At 31.0% G+C, this 20,743-nt stretch overlaps 1 protein-coding gene across 2 annotated transcripts; it reads left to right on the top strand.

The window, feature by feature from the left end:
* Positions 1 to 13,776: 13,776 nt before the first annotated feature.
* On the top strand, positions 13,777 to 20,727 carry LOC145956965 (uncharacterized). 2 transcript variants are annotated; one of them, XM_083073053.1, is made up of 5 exons: positions 13,777 to 18,080; positions 18,162 to 18,399; positions 18,482 to 19,123; positions 19,196 to 20,199; positions 20,286 to 20,727. In XM_083073053.1, exon 1 carries the CDS (start codon positions 14,242 to 14,244, stop codon positions 17,410 to 17,412), a length of 3,171 nt encoding a protein of 1,056 aa, XP_082929179.1. In that variant the 5' UTR covers positions 13,777 to 14,241; the 3' UTR covers positions 17,413 to 18,080; positions 18,162 to 18,399; positions 18,482 to 19,123; positions 19,196 to 20,199; positions 20,286 to 20,727. The 2 variants fall into 2 exon arrangements, with proteins under 2 accessions (XP_082929179.1, XP_082929178.1); XM_083073052.1 differs by having other exon boundaries at positions 18,162 to 19,123.
* The last annotated feature ends 16 nt before the right edge of the window (positions 20,728 to 20,743 follow it).

Below are 20,743 nucleotides of genomic sequence, written 5' to 3' on the forward strand. Positions count from 1 at the left end.
AGAAACATGTCCTGAAACCGTACCGGGGAACTAGGTGGTACACTTTTCTATTACGACCAAAATGCCCTTCACACTTCTAACATATTATATTACTACCATTTTCATTTTAAGGATTTTCGATACCCAATTACCCATCCAATCACGTGCCAAACACGTGTGACTCTGCCTTTGGTTTCCTCACCTTCAAAAATTGTTTTAAACATCTTCAATATTAAACTTAAACGTATATTTATTTACCGTGAAATATCATAGAAGAGAGATACTTATTTATTATTATTTTTTGTGGTTTTGATGAGAAGCAGATTGATTAATTATTAAAATTAAGAAAGGGGAATGATATGATGCTTTACGGAACACAGTAAAGAAGAAAAGATGTTAAAGGGCACTGAATAAAGAGAGAATATATTTTATATTTAGGGGTGACGTAAGCAGACTAAAGACAGAGGAGCTAAAGTTTAACATGGAATGGCGTGTAGGCAAACGTTGAAATGATGCATTGAAACTCACAAATCACAAAATAGTGATACTATTAAATATTTAATTTTTTATCGTCAAACGACAAGGAAAATAGGATTTTGGAGAGGGAGACCTTGCACAGGCAAAGGCAAGTGAAAAAAGTTACGTCATCTGTCAGATTTTACTATACAGTAAAAATTTTAAATTATTCTGACCAAAACAACGTCTGGTTTCTTGTAATATAATCTCTCAGCACCAAAATATACATGTATCATGTATTCTTTAGCTTATTGTTTTATTTTATATTTATATTTAATATAAAGATGTAACTTTTATACTTATTATTCTATCATAATTGTCCACAACAAAATTTACTTGCTTAATTTTCTTTATTTATTCATGAATCCAATTTTTTATACTTAATATTTTTGCATGTTGATTTGTGTTAAGAATGGGATAGATAATTAGAAATTTTATTAGAAATGGTTTTAAAAAAATGCTAATTAACTTTATTCTGGCATGAGTTATATTTTGTTTTAATTTAATTTTTTTTTGTAAATAAAAGATTATGGCTTTTTAGAAAATCATAAATTATTGTGTAATAAAATTATTGACTTTTTAAAAACAATTACTTTAATGGTCATTACATTGTTTAATTAAAATAATATTTGATTATTTAATCATGAAATAATTATATTGATAAAAAAATAAAGAAATGTATTGGATAGATATCTCAAAAGATTTGTAAAAACTTTTATTATAAAAAATCATGTGATATTTAATAAAACAAGTTAACATAAAAAATTCATATGATACTTAATTAAGATAATCAAGATTTTAAGAATATATCAAAATTTGATGGTATCTAATTAAGACAAAAAGGATTTATTTTGAAAGTATGTTAAGATTTGGCGGTATTTAATTAAGATTTTTTTTCTCAAAAAAGGTCTATTATTATTTTAAAACATAAAAATTTCAATAAATTATTTTGATCAATTTTGCAAGAATTTTAATAAAATTACATATAATTTATTAATCCAATAATCTTATCCAAATCATTGACAATTCATATGACTTTTTTTCTTATTTATTTTTTTTCCTCACCTTTTTTGCTTTTTTTTTTTTTTTCTGCTTCTCTCAATCTCTTTCTCTTTCCATTACTCCTCCTCTTTTCCTATATTTTTTTTATCTATTAATATTTTCTGTTCACATTTTTATCTATCAATGTTGACGTATAATTTATCAATATTTGTTTTGTAACTATATAATATTTTTAATTATTTTTGAATTATTAAATATTATATATTGTTAAAAAAAATTAATTATTGAAATTTAACAAATGTTTATAAGAGTGTTCTTTGTGGATGTTAAGAGAGAATTTCAATTGCTTCGAGCTAGCTCTTAGACGCTCCAAACAAATTCCAGCTATTTTGAGCTAGTTATTGGGTGCTTTAAGTGAATTCTAATCACTCCAAGCTAGCTATTAGAACACTTTGAACCATTTTTTGTCGCTCCAAGCGAGCTCTAAGGCACTTGAAGCGTTTGTTTCCCTTTTTAACTTATCATTTCTCAACTTATCATACTAAACTGGTTGTTTGCATGATGTATGATTAAGATTGAATGTAGTTCATTGTATATTAATCTGTGATGATGTATGATGATGATTTAAGTTGCCTAATGTTGTAAGCTTCCTACTATTATAAGTTGTTTACAGTTGTAAGTTGCTTAAGTTGTATGATGTTTTAAATTGTTAAAGTTGAAAGATGTTTATAACTATAAGTTCATTAAGCTGAAAGTTGTCTATTGTTGAGGTTGTGTGAAGTAAATATGAGTGTTGATAAGTTGATTAGACATGAGATGAATATCTAAGTTAAGATACATAACAACTAGAGAAGAGTAAATTAAGTTGTTTCGAAATTAAAATATTCTATTATGAGGATATAAATTGTGGTACTTTATCAACCCAAAGTTAAAAACCCTTCCTAAATTGGAAGTTGTTTTTAAGTTATCTCCTTTAAGTTTTATGTGGAAATAATATGAGAATCAAGTCAAGTCATACTAATTATAAAGCAATCAAATGTTGATTCATATTGGGACAAGGTTAAGTCATATATGTATAAAGTTACCAATTGAGTAAAGTATGAAATTGAGAGATAAAATCATTAATTGCTTGTTGGAAAGGTGCATAGTGTTTGAAGGGTAATCGACAGACTAATCTAATATGAGACTTAAATATGTATGTTAAGGTCGAGTAGGTTCATACCCAATTTGTTCTATCCTAACTATAGTACTAGACTTTTCTAATTTAAGTGACGAAACTTAAGGAATCAATTTAAGTTGTATATCTAACACTCTAAGAGACCTAACGTTGCCTATATTTGACCTGATTGTGATAAGTCATACGTTGTTGTTTGATAGAGTCTAGTCGCTTAAACTGTTTACCTCTGTTGTAGGAGATCTTCATAAGTTCATATACATGACGACGCATAAGTTGTTTATGTTGTGATTGAAGTTGTTTATGTTGAGAATGATATACATGTTGTAAGTTGTACTAGTTGTTGTGAGTTTTACTAGCTATTGAAAGTTGTGATTTAAGTTGCTTAGTTATTTTCAATTGATACATTGTTGGAATGTTGTTCCCATGGATGTTTTGTTTTAAAGTTGTAAAGCTAACATGATGGTAAGTTATTTATATTGCTTTGATATTTTTAAGTTGATATGTTGCTAAGTTGTGTTGTATCGTAAGTTGTCACGTTGCCATTATACTATGTTGATATGTTATTCATTTGAAACGATTATATTGCTATATTGTCATGTTGTGGTGTTGTTTAAATTGTTGTGTTGTTGAGTGTTGATAATCTCTAATATCTATATGTTAAGTTGTATGTTGAAAAAGTTGATAAGTTGTAAATTCATGGTGTAGGTTGTAATGTGTTGTTAAACTAGGCATTGGATCATAGTTGTGTTAATTCATTGATATATCATTTTTTCACAAGTTTACTCTTACATTTTTCTTGTTGTTAGATTGCAATAATCATGTTTGTTATGGGAGTAAAACATGATTAGATTGGAAGGCATGCTAGGTGGATGGCCATGTTGGAGATGGTTCTATTTTGTTGTGTTGTTTTGATACAATAATTGCGTTGAGACACTTGATTAACGCTAAGATTTTATGTTTTCAATATGCTTTACTAGATATATACTTGTATATATGTACATGATTTTATTTTAACCCCATAAAAAATCAAAATTAACAAGAACTATTTAATGTTTTTTGCACATGATACATATATATGTTATATGAATATCCAAATATTATTGTATAATAACTCTGAAATAGTAAATTCTAAGTTTTCTGCGTTGTTACTATATTAATTATAGTGACTTGATGGCTCATTATATATTAGAAAAAAAAGTTATACATAATACATCTCTAAATTGTATAAATTTTAATATACATAATTATTAAAATAATTAATGCCACATAATCAAATAGCTTTTTTAATACCAAGATAATCAAATAGTTAGATCGATAAATTTTATTGTTATTCTTCCAAGTTATTAAATCCGTTCACGTTAATTTAATAATTACTTTATATAATATTTGGAGAATTAGTTGGGTAATATAGTAGAAAAAACATACTCCTTTCGTTTCTTTATATCTTTAATTTAATATTATTGCACATAAATTAAAGGAAATTAATGAATTTCCTCATTTTATTAAAATCGTCTGTATTATATGTTCTTATATCTCGTTCATATATCGTTATTTTTCTCTCTTTATATAAAGATAACTTATAAAAATTAATAAAATATATGAACCAAAACATTTTTCTAACGTCTTTTAAACCAAGCGCGTTATTATTTGATTCTTTCATGCGAACATCATCAACAACATTTAGAGGGCAGCGAGATGTTGACAACCAAAATTTTTTTTAAAAAATTAAGTATGTTATTTTTTTTTTAAAAAAATTAAGTTTTTTTTGGTCATTATAGTCATAATAAATATGTTAAGCTAAGCATGACAAAAAAATAATTAATTACTTACTAATCTTTGTTATATATAACATATTTTATTTCATGTTTATAATTATCAACAAAATTGATAAATACTCCACACTAATAATATATTACTTAAAAAATACATCATCCATACTAATAATATAGTTACTAATATTAATTCTTTTTATTAAATGAACACATTAGGTCTTTATCATATTTATTTGCCTTTCTCTGTTTACCATCCGGGGTAATTTTTTTCCAAACACTTCCAAAATGGGAAAATTCTTAATTATAAAAATAAAGTCCAGATTTAAAGTAAATCGAGTTTGTGAAACACTATATTTACTTTTATCCTTTTTAATTAAAAAAACTAAAGTCGTACTATTTAAAAATCATGCTTTTCTTTTTTATTTTAATTTTGCGTAAAAAAATTATTTTATATACATTAAAAGCAAACTAAAACAAAACAAATGACGTTCTCAAGCACGACTTTGTCGTGTTTATAAACACAACCTTAATAATAATAAAAAAGTTAAAACTCTAATTTAATCCCTTATAATATTTTTTATTTGTTTTAATTTAGTTCCACTTTAATTTTTTGTTTCAATTTGGTCTCTAATAATTTAAATTAGTAAAATATCGAACTTCCGTCCAAATTATTTAAATGAAGTTAACTGTTGGTTACGTGGATGTCACGTAGATGCATAGGTGGATGCAGAATTTCTTTAATGCATCTAGAACCAAAACGGCCTATTCTAGTTGCACTATTGGTATGTTAATTTTGCACCTGGAACGGGCTGTTCCAGATGTAAAATTAACACACCAATAGTGTAACTAGAACGGGTCATTCTGGTTTCAGAACGGGCCGTTTTGGTTCCAGAATGTCAAACACAAACAGTTGATGATTATAGTTCACGTCCGTGATTCTAAATCACGGTTGTGAATCGTGCAAGGAAAAAAATTTAAGGTACAAAATATTTCAAACACTGGATTTGGTAATATTGTCAATGGGATTGATAACTTCAATTGCAAAATATTTGGGCTATACAATGTATCATTAAGGACAATGCAGTGTATCACTAAGGACAATGGTAGCAGATTTTATTTCATTGTTAGTCAAACTGGAGTGAACCACTTATTACCAAATCGACACTATACAGTCAAGGATGAAACGACATGGTGTTTTCCCTTGAAGTCATTGACCGATGTACCCCAACAACAACAACTTGTTCTTGAGGAGGTACAACCTAAATTAGAGGAAGAGAACACATAAGACCAACATTTCACGATAGAATCACATGTACAGGTAGATAATGTTGATATCATATCAGCCATTCAGTGTTATATGGTGGATAAGAAGTATTATTCGCACCTTCAACGTTATCCAGATGATTTCCCTTCTCTGTAATTTCTCTGAACTTTATTAGTATATGACATGCTATGAATTTTTGTTTTCAGCCTCTGAACCATATTTCTATCTTTGAATTTATGTTATGTTATGAATTTTTATTTTCGATTTTTGAACCACAGTGTGACATTCTATTGAACGTACGTATGTGGTTGGCGTTCTGGAACGGCCCGTTCTGAATCCAGAATGGCCCGTTCTAAAACTAGAACAGTCCGTTCTGCTGCACTCGTGGAGTGTTAATTTTGCATCTGGAACGGCCCGTTCCAGATGTAAAATTAACACCCAACATGTGCAACTAGAATGGGTCGTTCTGATTTCAGAACGGGCCGTTCTGGTTTTAGGTGCATTAAAGAAATTTGGCATCCATTTATGCATCTACGTGCATCCACCTGGCATCCACGTGACATTCACGTGACCAACAGTTAACTCCGTTTAAATAATTTAGACGGAAGTTCGACATTGCACTAATTTAAATTATTAGGAACTAAATTGAAACAAAAAATTAAAGTGGGACTAAATTGAAACAAAAAAATATTATAAGGGACTAAATTAGAGTTTTAATCTAAAAAAAATAAAATAATAAAAGTCATATTTATAAACACAATTTCCAACTTTTATAAATAAATATAAAAAAATCATATTTGCCAAATACAAATTCTATTTTCACAATTTTTTTTGAAAACTAACTTGTTTGAAAGAAAAAAAAAAAAAAACCCTACTCCTCTAACGAAAAAAGAGAGTCTATATTATTGTGTCATTTTCCGTACGATGATCATTCCATGCCGTGTGCAACAATATCGACTTTGACTTAGGGCAAGAATAGCAATTTCAGCATGTTTATTGGTTCATATTTTGGACTCTTAAGACCTATGATTTTAGAAGACTACTGAAATTGAATTTAGGTAACAAGTAGGAAGCCATGCGAGGCAATTTCTCTTATTCAAAACGAGAGGGAAGTATCCATCATAGTATTTGGGATATGATGATGTTTGAAAAACAATTTTTCATGGCTTTGAGTATATTTTGGATTAAGATGAATAAGTTCCATCTAATTGCTACGGGTGACCCTTTGAGAGCAAGGTTACATCTGTTTTAATCGATTTCATTTGGAAACACCCAAAACAACGTAACTGTTTTTCCTTTTTTTTTCTTCGTATAAATCTTTAAAAACGGATAACAAGTTATAAATAAGGTCACAAATTTGTAATTAAAAAATAAAAATGAAAAAATCTTATCTAAAAAGTTCTATAGGTACCTCGTGAAAACAAAAGATATGAGATGAATCAATATTTAAATTTCATTATATATCTGTATATTGATGACGATATTAATTTTACTTGAATTCAATATCAACATTACAATTGATGTATTATTGTATGCTTAAAATTAACTTATTTTACACTCAACCTTAAGATGCGTTAATTTGGGCAAAAGGGGTTTGAATCTTATATTAATTAGATAGTCTCTTAAATGTATGATGATGAGAGTTAGATTTCATATGATTTACATATGAACATAATTATAATCGAGTTCACACCTTCACACTTAATTAATTAAACGCATTTTAAAATGTTAGGTTCTCATTTATAGAGTATGATAAAGTAAAAAAATGATCCCCTGCAGCCCTAATTTTAAGGTTAAATGCAAGGCATTAAACTTGTTTTGTCCATGCTCCAACATTTTGTTACCCTCTTGAATGAAGCAAGGGCAATTTGTAGAATTGATTGGGAATTGAAAAGAGAAAATGGAAAGTTGAATTTGGCCAACATAGAGAAAAGAAAGAAAGAAAGAAAGTGCAGTATCTGATGTTAATGATAGTAGTTATGCATATTGGGGAATTGGGGTATCTGTTTGGCAGTGGTATGCAGCAATAGAGTAACAGGATAATGACCCTTTGAATAGGACATTGGGTATATTATAGCACTTTTGGTCTCCTTCAAGAGTAATTGTCAAGCAACAACCAACATATATAATGTTAATATGTAGACCAGTTTTTGTGTGATCTCTCCTCCACGTTACCGTGCCCTACTAGTACCAGTACCACCCTATCTTGGGCTCTTTAACTAGCACAATCTCAAACTCTATCTCAATTCAATTTCAATTGTGGGTCACCTTTTCAAGATACAATGATTTTCAACCTTGTATGGCCCAAACACCACTAGTGCTATGCCCTTTCCTTGGACAAAAAATTCCCAAAGGAAGTCTCTTCTCAATTTAATATTTTGTCCATTTCCGTTTACTACTTTCTATATAATAATGCTAATCCACTCACTATGACCCTTTCTTTCTTAAAATGTGATATTCACGTAAGAAATTTCATTGAATCAATGACTTGAAAATCTCATTAATGTCTGTGGATTATATGATCCGAGATTGTTCTCATTTTATTTAATAAATAATTTTCAATTTTAATTTTAGTATTTTTAATAATCGTTTGACTTTGCCAATAACCAGTTTTTGTATCGAAATTTGAGTAACCATCTTTAATAAAAAAATCTGTTTTTTTTCGTCGCATTCTTCTTGTATCCACAACATTCAAATTCATGATTTTTTAAAGAGATCAAATTTATCACCTTACAAATTAATAACTTATATTAGTATTTGAGTCTTAATTTAATAGTACATAATTGTGTTAAATACTTAACAAAATTTTGAAGAATCACCCAATAAAAATTGCTAACTATGTACTTTCATTTTTATATAAAAATGAAAATTAGACTTGATCTTAAAATTTAAATTTTTATGTATACTATTTTACTTCTCACCACTGAATTGATGCTAATATTTTAGTTCTCACCACAAGGTGTATCTAATGATTTGCGGCTAATGTATAATAAACTCACTACATATCGCAAAGAGTATAAAGAAATATCTCTGAGATGGTTCAGGGGCTACTTGTGTTTTATTTTAAAAAATAAAATTATATATATATATATATATATATATATATATAATTCTTATAATTTCACTTAATTTATCTTTAAATAATGTAATTTACAATATATTTTTTTAGGTTTATACTTTTTTTTATTATAGTAGTTTAAGATATATCTTTTGAGTTTCTATATTTGTAATTTTTTAATCTTTTTAATTTTTTTTATAATTTTTTTATAACGTTGAATCTTTTGTGATAAAGTGAGAGAGATATTAATTCAACTTTGTATATTTAATATTTAATTTATTTTATTAAAATTACTTTAAGTTAAGTCTTTCAATATTTTATGTTTCTTTTATATCCTCACCTGCAATGTGTATATTGAGATACTTTTTTAATCATCATAGAATTAAAGACATCTATTACATCAACATAAAACAACCAACCTTATAAAAAAAATTAACAATTGAGACTAAAAGGATTAAAAAACCTACAAGTATAAATATTAAAAAAGTTTATCTTAAATTATAAAAATTAAAAAATTGAAAGATATAAGTATAAAAATTTAAAATGTATATTTTTAATTATAGAAATTAAAAGATAAAATAAGTAAAATTGTCAATATTAAAAAAGCATTTTAACTTAAAAATTATGAAAAAAGATTATTAATAAGAAATTAATGACCCAACAACACTAGCAATATAACTCGGTGGAGAAAGTTTTATTCGAACAGAAGAATTTTTATCCTCTTCTTGCTCAAGTAATTGAGACTGAAATCTGTGTCACTCGTTACAAGTAAACGTTGTTATTGTGACACACTCCGTGAATAACTGAATATTCAACAAAATCTCAATTCTTTTTCGAAACTCGCATGAAACCAGTATTCTTGCAGCTGCAACCAAATCTGTTTGATGATTTTTTTGTCAGCTGTCCATTTGTAATAAATTTTTTAATTCAGGTATATAAGTTGTACGATCTTCTTCTAGTTAAATTGAATTCCATGATCCAAACTAAATTAAATAATTTGGTTTGGATTAGATTGGTTAATTGTTTTTCTAACTTCAAATTTGTATGAAATTAATTATAATTATTTCAGCTATCAAAATATCCCGATCAATTTTTTTAAAATTATATATACATTAATGTATTTTAGATTGTAGCATTTAAATTTTCTTCTAATTTTATCTCTCTTTTTTTATTTTCCTCTTAATATAATGTTCTTATAATCTTATCTAATATTTTCTTGCAAGTCTCTTGATATCTATATATAAGATATATAAAGTGAGAAGTATAGAAAACTTTAAATACTATAAATAACCAGTCATTAAATAAAAAGTAATATTTTTTTCTTGCATAAATATAAAATTAGAAGATTATAATATATATATAAGCTTAAAAAAATAGAAGGATTAATGGTTTCAATCATAATTCGATAACTCAAACTAAACTATCTCTACCTACCAAAAAAAAAAACTAAACTATCTCTATTTTGATTGGATTAATTGATTTATATAAGCCAAATATTTTTTTAAAACCTAATCTAAGTAAATATAATTGGTTTGAATTTAATTCAATGTACAAACATACTTGATATTTATATTTCCTAATTCAATGAAGTTTGTATATAACAAGATAAATTGTCTAAAATGCCTCAAGTATTTTCTTCCAAGATGGATAATTTCTCTATACATTTTTTTACAACATGAATGGGATTTCAGGTTTAAAACTCGAAGATAGTAAGCAAAAATACGATAAAGCCCCCTTTTCGACTAAGCAACAATCAAAAAAACAAAACAAAAAACTATGATACACAAGGATCAATATTATCTAGATACATATGAGAACTAAAATCTTGCCTTCCTTAATATATATATATATATATATATATATATATATATATATATATATATATACTCGGTTTAAGTCCTATAATCCAAACCGAAGATGTTTTCAAATGTACTACTAGGAACATCAAACAAAGTGTGAATGTGTCCCCTTATCCAAGTGATAAAATTTTGTGTTTCTCATTCACAAACAGTTTTAAAAGGGAGCTAATTAAACCTTCATATTTGGAAGGAAAAGAATTGGTCCTTGTTATATTAATTACACAAAATGACAAAATAATAATAATCTCTTATTTTGCGTTCACTCTAAGTGATTTTACTACTTTTATACTTTTAGGAGGACAAAGTTGAAGTATGAAGCAAAAAGCCAGCGAATATAAATGAATGGATGTCTGTGCTAAATATGATAGGTGAAAGCAAATGGCCTTGGAAAGCGAAGTATCACGCCAAGTTTCATAAAAGCCAGCTTTGCAACTTAAAAACCAAAAACTATTTATTACCCTTTACAAGATAAGTTTTATGTGGCCTATTTTAATTGCTGTGCATAGCAAGATCATTCCAATTATCATCATGACTGCATTTTTATGGGTTTCAATTACGGAAAAGTTTGTCATCACAAGTGCTTCACATTCATAATTGTGCACAATCCATCCACATGGGATAACCCTCTCAATCGGGTTTCCCACGCATTTGCTTTCTTCCTTAGGATGTTGAACAATACACAATGTCTTTAAATTAATTTCTTTTGGTTTTTAATTCTTTCATCGTTGTAAATTTGTTATTTTTATCTTTTTTTATATATCACAAGTATTTTTCATTATAAACAATTTAAGTTGAGATCACAATGGGTGGAAAAATTTTGATTTTAACTATTTAGTACAATTATATACTTTAATTTTGAATTCAAAACATTGATTAAATGAGAACAATCCATACAAGTTAATTCACGTGTTCATTTGTGTTGTAAATTTGTTGTAACGTTATATTATATATAAAAAAAAATATAGGTCATGCACCATCAATATAAAACAATATTACTCTATAATTTAATTAAAAAACAATTATGTATGATTTGTTCTCTGACTTGTAATAACTATTTTAAAATTTATATCAATGATTATTTCTAATTGATTTTTAATGTCAAAAATTTTAATGAATGATTATTAAACCCTAACGGTATTCTTGCATGTGGTAAAATTATTGACACTATGTTTGGTTTGATAGAAACATAGTCAAAATACAAGGGAGAGTGAAGAAATGTGTGTGAACAAATAAGTTATGTGGTTTCTTTCATTCGGAATGTGTTAGAGGAGAAATAGTAAATAAATATTGATACACGTTTATTTTTACACTTTTGTCTCTCATGTTCTCGTTTCTACGGAGCATTTTATTCAAATTCATGCTTTCTTATTTAAATGAAACCACTTTATGAGTAAAAAACCTTCTACTATTCGAATGGGAGAACATTTATTTAAATACATGATTTTTTATTCAAATGAACCCACGTTATTTAAATACATGACATTTTCATCAATAAGTTCTATAGTATTCAAATAAGGGGTTATTTTATTTAAATAAAGTGTTTTGTTATTCAAATATTAATTAACTTAAGACTCAAAATGCTCTTTCATCTACACGTCTTGCCTCTTCTAATTATTTTTCTTCTCTTGTTTATAATCATTATAGCTAAAAATCAAGATCAGCTAGATAAATATTTGAACCTACCTCTCACTCATTCACGTGTCATTGCATTTTCTTCAATTTAATGTAATTCCTTTTATCAAAGTATAGAGATTTCGTAATTACATGAGTTGGAATCATTCACATTTAAAATTATAATGCAATAATTCGTATATTTGAATAGAAATAAAAAAAAAAAAGTGTACTTAAATAGAAGGGTAAAACTATATATTTTTTTTAATTATAATTTATTTTCCCTCCATCGATTCAAACCAAACAATTTTATAACATTATTTCTGTTCTATTTTTTACTTATTTCTCTCATACCAAACCAAATACAAGCCGAGAAAGATTACATCATTTTACACTGCGAGACTTTAATTGCTTGGCTAAGAGAAGGGGTGAGAAAGATGAAATTGAATCATAACCTTGAATTGAATCTTGCATGCATAGTGGACAATAAACAGTACCCACTAGAGCCCATTTAATTATGGTCAGTGAAAGGTCATTCTCTCTGCGAAGTAATAGATTAGGAGAAACCATGAAGGAAATAGACAACAGTAATGGTAAAAGAATCCCAAGTAAAGGGTAATTTCTTTATTAGAGGTGGAAAGCTCAATAAATTATGAAAAGAAAGTAGTTGTCTCACTTTACTTGAAATAATAGGGGTGAAGCTTCTCCTTCTTATCCTTTTATTCTCGCATGGATTAGAATGCAAGTTTAGGTTCATTATCATCATGTGCAATGTCCCACTCTCTTACAAGCTCATTAACCAGTATCCCATATTCCTCATCCATGCCTACCCTACTACCCTATTTCTGTGTAGGCATTTTCTAGTTCTTAGAACTAGCTAGTATGTGAACTTTGCTCACGTTAACCCAACCAACACCAACATTCTAATTTCTAGTCATAATTATTGTCGTTACGCGCTAACGTTAGCTTTTGATGCCTTCACACAACAATCCAAGATTAATCTCGGTTTTCTACAAAATTCAAAACAATATTAGATAGTTATTATTATGTTTTTTTTTTTCTTCCCCTTAATATGTTATTTGTAAAAAGTATCAACTAGTCTTATTGATTTTTATCAAGAAATTTGACTGTTCATTTTTAAGTAAGATATCTCTTTTAACTTTATTTTTTCATCATAAGATTCAAATTTAAAACCTTATTTTAGTAAACAAAGTCTAATTCCACTTAGATAAACTATTTGCTAACACTAGTGCAAAAAAGGGTATTTACGTCACCCAATTTACGTCGCAAACCACAAACACCGACGTTGTAAAAACGCGGTGGCAGTTTCGTAAATAAGTGGAGACTAATTTACGTCGGACCTCTCTTAGACCGACGTAAATTAGGTAATTTACGTCGGTTACCTCCAATCCGACGTTAATTTACGTCGGGTACCGCTAGTCCGACGTAAATTTACGTCGGTTCCCTGTAGTCCGACGTAAATTTACGTCGGTCCCACCCAAATCCGACGTAAATTTACGTCGGCGACGCCTTATCCGACGTAATAGTTCTCCTATATTGCCCCCAAAGTCCCATTTTCATTCCCGCGCTCACAGTTTATACGAAATCCTCTGAATTACTTGAGTCTCCCTCTGCGTTTACGGCTACATTCAACGTATCCAAGTTTGTAAGTGTTAGCACGTTGGTCGTTTGAGGTTAGTTTGTTGTCCCCGTAATTTATTTGTTTTTTTTTTGCTATTTGTTCCTCTGGAACGGGCCGTTCTGCAAGCAGTACGGGTCGTACCGCATGGAGAACGGCCCGTTCTGCTGGAATTTTTTTTGTTGTAATTTGTTGATCTGGAACGTCCCGTTCTAGTTTCAGTACGGCCGTTCCAGATGCATTAAAGAAGAGACTTTTTTAGGCATTGACCTTTAGTTTACCATCGATTTTTTAGGGTTGTAGTTTAGGTTTAAAAAATTATGAATAACTGAGTCAATAGTTAATTTGTGTTAATATATAGATAATGAATCGAAGTTGGATGAATGCAAGTCGCATTAGTCAAGAGTACAGAAATGGAGTTGAAGAGTTCTTACAATTTGCAAGAGAAAATGGGAAACCCATCAAAGGGGCATATTATTGTCCATGTGTTCGATGTTTGAATCAGATACGTCAAGAGGTTGGAGAAATACGTGATCACCTGTTTATATATGGTATTGTGAAGAGTTATACAGTATGGACATGGCACGGAGAAATATTAGACATTCCAACAATGTCAACAACTGAAAATTTTGAAGGGATGAACGATAACTTAGAAGAGATGATACGTGATGTTGGTGAAGAAAATTTTGAAAGAGCACATGTGTATGATACCTTAAAGTCTGATTTTGAGCAACCATTATACCCAGGATGCAGTATGTTTACAAGATTATCAGCAACTTTAAAATTGTTTAGTTTAAAAGCAAGAAATGGTTGGACTGATAAAAGTTTCACAGAATTGTTGGAGTTATTGAAGGAGATGCTTCCAGAAGATAACACGTTACCTAATCGCAACTATGAGGCAAAAAAGATACTATGTCCAATGGGTTTGGAGTATAAGAAGATACACGCGTGCCCTAATGATTGCACATTATATACAAATGATTTTGCTACACTGAAAGTGTGTCCCACATGTGGATTGTCGCGGTTCAAAAAGAAAACTGATGGAAGTAATGGTGAGGAAGAAATAGAGGGTCCCCCTGCTAAGGTCTTATGGTATTTGCCAATAATATCTAGGTTTAAAAGATTGTTTGCCATTAAAGAAGATGCAAAAAACCTCACATGGCATGAAAATGGTAGAAAATGTGACAACTTTCTTCGACATCCAGCTGATTCTCCGCAATGGAAGAGGATTGATGAAACATTTCCAGAATTTGGTGCAGAGTCAAGAAACTTGAGAATTGGTTTAGCTACAGATGGCATGAATCCTTATGGGAACTTAAGTAGTAAACACAGTTCATGGCCAGTTTTGTTGGTCATTTATAATTTGCCTCCTTGGCTATGCATGAAGAGAAAATATATTATGTTGTCTATGATGATATCAGGTCCCCGACAACCAGGAAATGACATAGATGTGTATCTTAGTCCATTGATTGATGACTTGAAAATGTTATGGGACACAGGAGTGGAGGTGTTTGATGCATATCGTGAAGAAAAATTTACCATGCGTGCAATGTTATTTTGCACAATAAATGATTTTCCAGCATATGGTAACCTGAGTGGGTATAGTGTGAAGGGTCATTATGCATGTCCTATATGTGAAGAAAACACAAGTTATACCCAATTGAAACATGGGCAAAAGACTGCGTACACTAGGCATCGTAAGTTTCTTGTTCGTAGTCATCCATACCGTAGATTGAAGAAAGCATTCAATGGAAGTCAAGAGGATGAAATTGCCTCGACACCGCGCAATGATGAAGAAGTATATCAACGGGTGAAGAACATTAACATTGTGTTCGGAAAGACGCAAAAGAAGTCAACTGAGAGAAATATCTGGAAGAAACGATCAATATTCTTTAATCTTCCTTACTGGTGCAAGTTAGATGTTAGACACTGCATAGATGTGATGCATGTGGAGAAAAATGTTTGTGATAGTGTAATTGGGACATTGCTAAACATCAAAGGAAAGACTAAAGATGGAGTGAAAGCACGACAAGATTTGGTGGACATGGGTATACGTTATGAGTTGCATCCTCAGTCTATTGGAAGACGCACTTACTTGCCTCCAGCTTGTCATACTCTATCAAAGAAAGAAAAAAAAAGCTTTTGTGAGTGCTTAAGCAGTGTGAAAGTTCCACAAGGGTACTCCTCAAATGTTAAGAGTCTGGTGTCTATGCAAGATTTGAAGTTAATTGGTTTAAAGTCTCACGATTGTCATGTGTTAATGCAACAACTTTTGCCTGTGGCTATTCGTAACATTTTACCATCTTCTGTTAGAGTTGCTATTACTCGATTGTGTTTATTCTTCAATGCCATTTGCAACAAAGTAATTGACCCTATAAAGTTAGATGAGTTAGAAAATGAAGCAATCACAATCTTGTGTCAATTGAAAATGTATTTTCCACCTTCATTTTTTGATATCATGGTGCATTTGATAGTTCATTTGGTTAGGGAGATTCGATTGTGTGGCCCGGTTTATCTTAGATGGATGTACCCTGTTGAGAGATATATGAAGATCTTAAAAGGATATGTCAAGAATCAATACCGCCCAGAAGCCTCTATTATGGAGAGGTACATTGCAGAAGAAGCCATTGAGTTTTGTTCTGGGTACATGTCGAAATCAGAACCAATAGGAATTCCCAAGACTCGACATGATGGGAAACAATTTGGTAAGGGTAGTCGAAGTTTAAAGATTAGAACTGTGAGTCGAACAGAAGTTGACCAAGCACATTTGTACATATTGAACAACACTGATGAAGTAATTCCTTACATATCAGAACACATAGATGAAATCAAGATAGCACACCCTCGGATGACTGAGAAATGGGTATTGAATGAACATAACAAGAGTTTTTTAGCTTGGTTTAAGAAAAAGGTTTATGGTGAGGTTAATGCTTCTGATACACTTTTGAGACTCGCGCGTGGGCCTAACAATGATGTCATTACATTTGGTGGGTATGACATTAACAAATATTGTTTCTATACAAAAACAGAAGATGACAAAAGTAGAGTACAAAATAGTGGGGTTACAATTCAGGCTGAGGCTGTGCACTTTGCTAGTTCAAAAGATAAAAATCTCATTACAGCATCCATGAGTTATTTCGGAGTCATAGAAGACATATGGGAAATTGATTATGTTACGTTTAGAGTGCCTGTGTTCAAGTGTAAATGGGTTGATGGCAATACAGGTGTGCGGACAGATGATTTAGGGTTTACTTTGGTTGATTTGAATAAGGTCGGCTATAAGGATGAACCTTTTATTATGGCATATCAAGCAAGACAAATTTTTTATGTAAATGATCCATGTAATGAGAAATGGTCAGTGGTCCTCGAAGGAAGAACCATGCATGGAACTCACGAAGATGAGTCTCTAGATATGCATGACACACCGTCTTTTTCAAGCAGATCATTTGGTCCTATTGTGGACAATGAAGTGGACGAAATACATGCTATTCGAAGTGATCATGCTGAAGGAATATGGGAAAACATTCCAACCTAATAGGTTTCTGTTTATGTATTATTTGTTTTTTTATTAGTTATTTTGTTGCTATATTGTTATTATCTTTTTTACTTTATTTGTCTATTCAATTAATTCATTGTTTTAATAATGACAGTTTAATTTTTTCAGGATTATGGAGGATTCTGGGTCTGGCAGTGGAAGGAGGGAAGGTAGATCTGTCACTCGATTGTCTGGGTTGACAGCTGGGCGCATTGCCAAGGAGAGGACATCGGTTGAGGTGGATCCTCGTTCTGGCAAGGCATCAGGCCCAAATGCTGCCAAGTTTAAGAGCTATTTGGGAGTCCTAGCTCGACGACATGTTTCTATTATCATTCCATCATGGGATGACGTTCAGGAGGTTGACAAGAACCTCATGTGGCAGGATATTCAGGTATATACTTTCACATCCTTTCAATATTATATAACTTAAATACATTATTTATTATTTGTTGTTATTTTCATAGCAAAATTTTGACATTTCCAACACTGAGAGCATGAGGAGGAAGATGTTATCTGCCCTTGCCAGCAGGTGGAGAGACTTCAAGACTTTCTTGACACGGGAGTATGTATTTGGAGAGCGCCAAAATGAGACTCCCTGTCTAAAGTACCAGATCACTGATGAGGAGTGGATGCAATTTTGTGCCACTCGATTGGACCCTTCGTGGCAGGTTAGTTATCGATAACTTTTACATTGACACAAATACTTAAGGTATATTTTAATTTATCTCATTTTTTTTGTATTATTGCAGGCTAAAAGAATAGCTGCCCAAGAACGACAAGCCAAGAATGATGCACCCCATCTATTGTCAAGAGGGGGATATGAAAGAAAAAAAAAAGCAAATGAAGAAGGCTAGGGCACAGGCAGCAGGGGTTGAGGATGCTGACCGTGTGGAGTCACCTCCCCGCCATGAGATGTGGATAGCAGCCCGGACAAAACCAGATGGGCAAATGACTTCTGAGTCTGCAAGGGTCGTTGCTAATAAAATAGTAAGTAAAAATATACAAATTAAGACTCTTCATTTCAACTCATTTAATTCATAAGATTTTTTAATCTTCCTTATTGTTGCAGGAGGATTTAGTTGAGCAGAGCACCCAAGGCTCATTTGTTTCCGATGGTCGGAATGATATCCTCACAACGGCCATAGGAAAGCCAGAGCACGGAGGTCGTGTGCGTGGTGTTGGTGGTTCTTGGAGCCACCGAGATTTCTTTGGTGGCCGATCATCGAGGAGCACTGTCGACTCTTGCAGTCAAGAGGTTATACAGAAATTGGAGCAGAGATTGGAGATGCAGTTTGAAGAGAAACTGAAGAATATTGAAAAATAGTTTGAAGAGAAGTTTGAACTTTTGGCTCGTTCTCAGCAACAGACTGCAGTTGCTCATGATGGTGTTCGAGTCAGCACTAAAGGGAGTTGTGCTGCTCCAAATTTCTCAGGGGAACATGCTCACACTGATGTACCAAACCAGTGCGAGTTATATGTTGAGGATGACCCCCCACGGTTAGTGGCTATTGGCCGAGTATTTGAGGGTGGCTCAACCATCCATGGTGTCCCTCTACAGCCAGACTGGACACGGGTTGTGGTTGACCAAGTTCAAGATGCTGCTGCTCCAGTGCCTTTGCCCAATACAGAGGTTCAACTAGTGGGGCAGGCAACCGGCACATTCTTAGCTTGGCCAAAATGTTTGGTCATGCCGCTTTCAGCACGGGCAAAGGTAATTATATTATTGCTCTTTTAGATTCTTATAATTCTATTATTGTTTAACTAATTTTCATTATTTCTTTAGGATTTTATCGATCGTGGTAAGGAGGTCATGAGAGAACCTCATGTTCATGATGCTAATATCGCAGAAGCTGAGGATGATCCCATATCTAAGCTTCTAATCAAATTACCACGATTAAAGAAGCAACCAATTCAATTGCAGTGGGACATTAGAGTTTTTGGAGTTGATAGCTCTGATGTTCCACTATACATATCTCTGCCTGATGCATTAGAGATTGTTGGGGGAACCTCCATGTTAAATATATCTATCATACAGTTGTGGGCCATGTAAGTCATATTTTCTTTTATGAGTCTAAATTTACAATAATTACATTTAACTTATAATAATTATTTGTGTTAGGTACATGGACAAATTGAGTGTGGAGCAAGTACAAGCAGAAGTATATGGATTTATTGAGCCTCAATCCATCCAAAAATCAGGAAACACTCAGGTCCAGATCCAACAATATATGCAAACATGGATGAGTGACTCAAGAAGACATATATACATGGCTCCATACATTGACGGGTTAGTTTTTTAATTGATTTTTTAATCATGGTAATTTTTTAACTGATTTGTTTGTCATACAATGTAGGTCTCATTGGCAGTTAATGGTAATCATTCCTAAGGAATATACCGTGGTGTGGTTTTGTTCACTTCATCGAAAACCAAGCCAGGAAATTAAAAGCCAATTACATGGGTAACTAAATTTTTTCATTATGTTTTAACACTGTAATTATATATATTGGCTAACATTTATTTTTATTTCAATTAATTAGAATCGTGTCTGGAGCTAATATATTAAGTGGAAGAGCCAGATCATCAAAGTCATTGCATTTCATATACCCTAAGGTTAGCAAATTAATTCATACAGTCAATAATATTTAAATTTATTGACTTTGGAATTAATAGTTATTTGTTTCTCATTTTAGTGTAATAAGCAACAAAACTCGTTTGAATGTGGCTATTACATCATGTATTGGATGAAAGCCATAGTTTCTGCGGGTATTATTGATTCTTGGGCGCAGGTAATTCATATCAAAATTTATTTAACTATATTTACCTTTAGAATAATTAACATTGCATATTAATGACACTTAAATTACCCTTTCAGGTCTTTCAAGATCCATCTCCATTGCCCGAAGATGAGATGCTCAAGATAAGAGAACAATGGGCAACTTTTTTTCTAAGTTTAGTTAGTTAGATATTATGTTTATAGTTTGATAGTTAGTTATTTAGATAGCATTGACAAACATGTTTTATAGCTTTTTTAGGATAATAGGATTTACATTGTCATAATTTATGTTTTTTAAGATTTATATATTATTTTCTTTTTGTCATTCAATTTTGAAATACAATTTGAATTTCTATTCTGGACTGCCTGGTTTAGATTTGGTATTCTGGATTATATTTATATGCAGGTGTTGGGTATATCAATTTACAAACGTTTTTAAAAAAAAAACTGCCACAATTTACGTCGGACATGGCGTTGTCCGACGTAAATTTACGTCGGGCCTTGCAATGACCGACGTAAATTTACGTCGGACAAGGCCACGTCCGATGTAAATTTGT

Source organism: Cajanus cajan, chromosome 4, assembly GCF_000230855.2.
Source record: "Cajanus cajan strain Asha chromosome 4, NIPB_CcT2T_4, whole genome shotgun sequence".
In the NCBI taxonomy this organism is placed as follows: domain Eukaryota; kingdom Viridiplantae; phylum Streptophyta; class Magnoliopsida; order Fabales; family Fabaceae; genus Cajanus; species Cajanus cajan.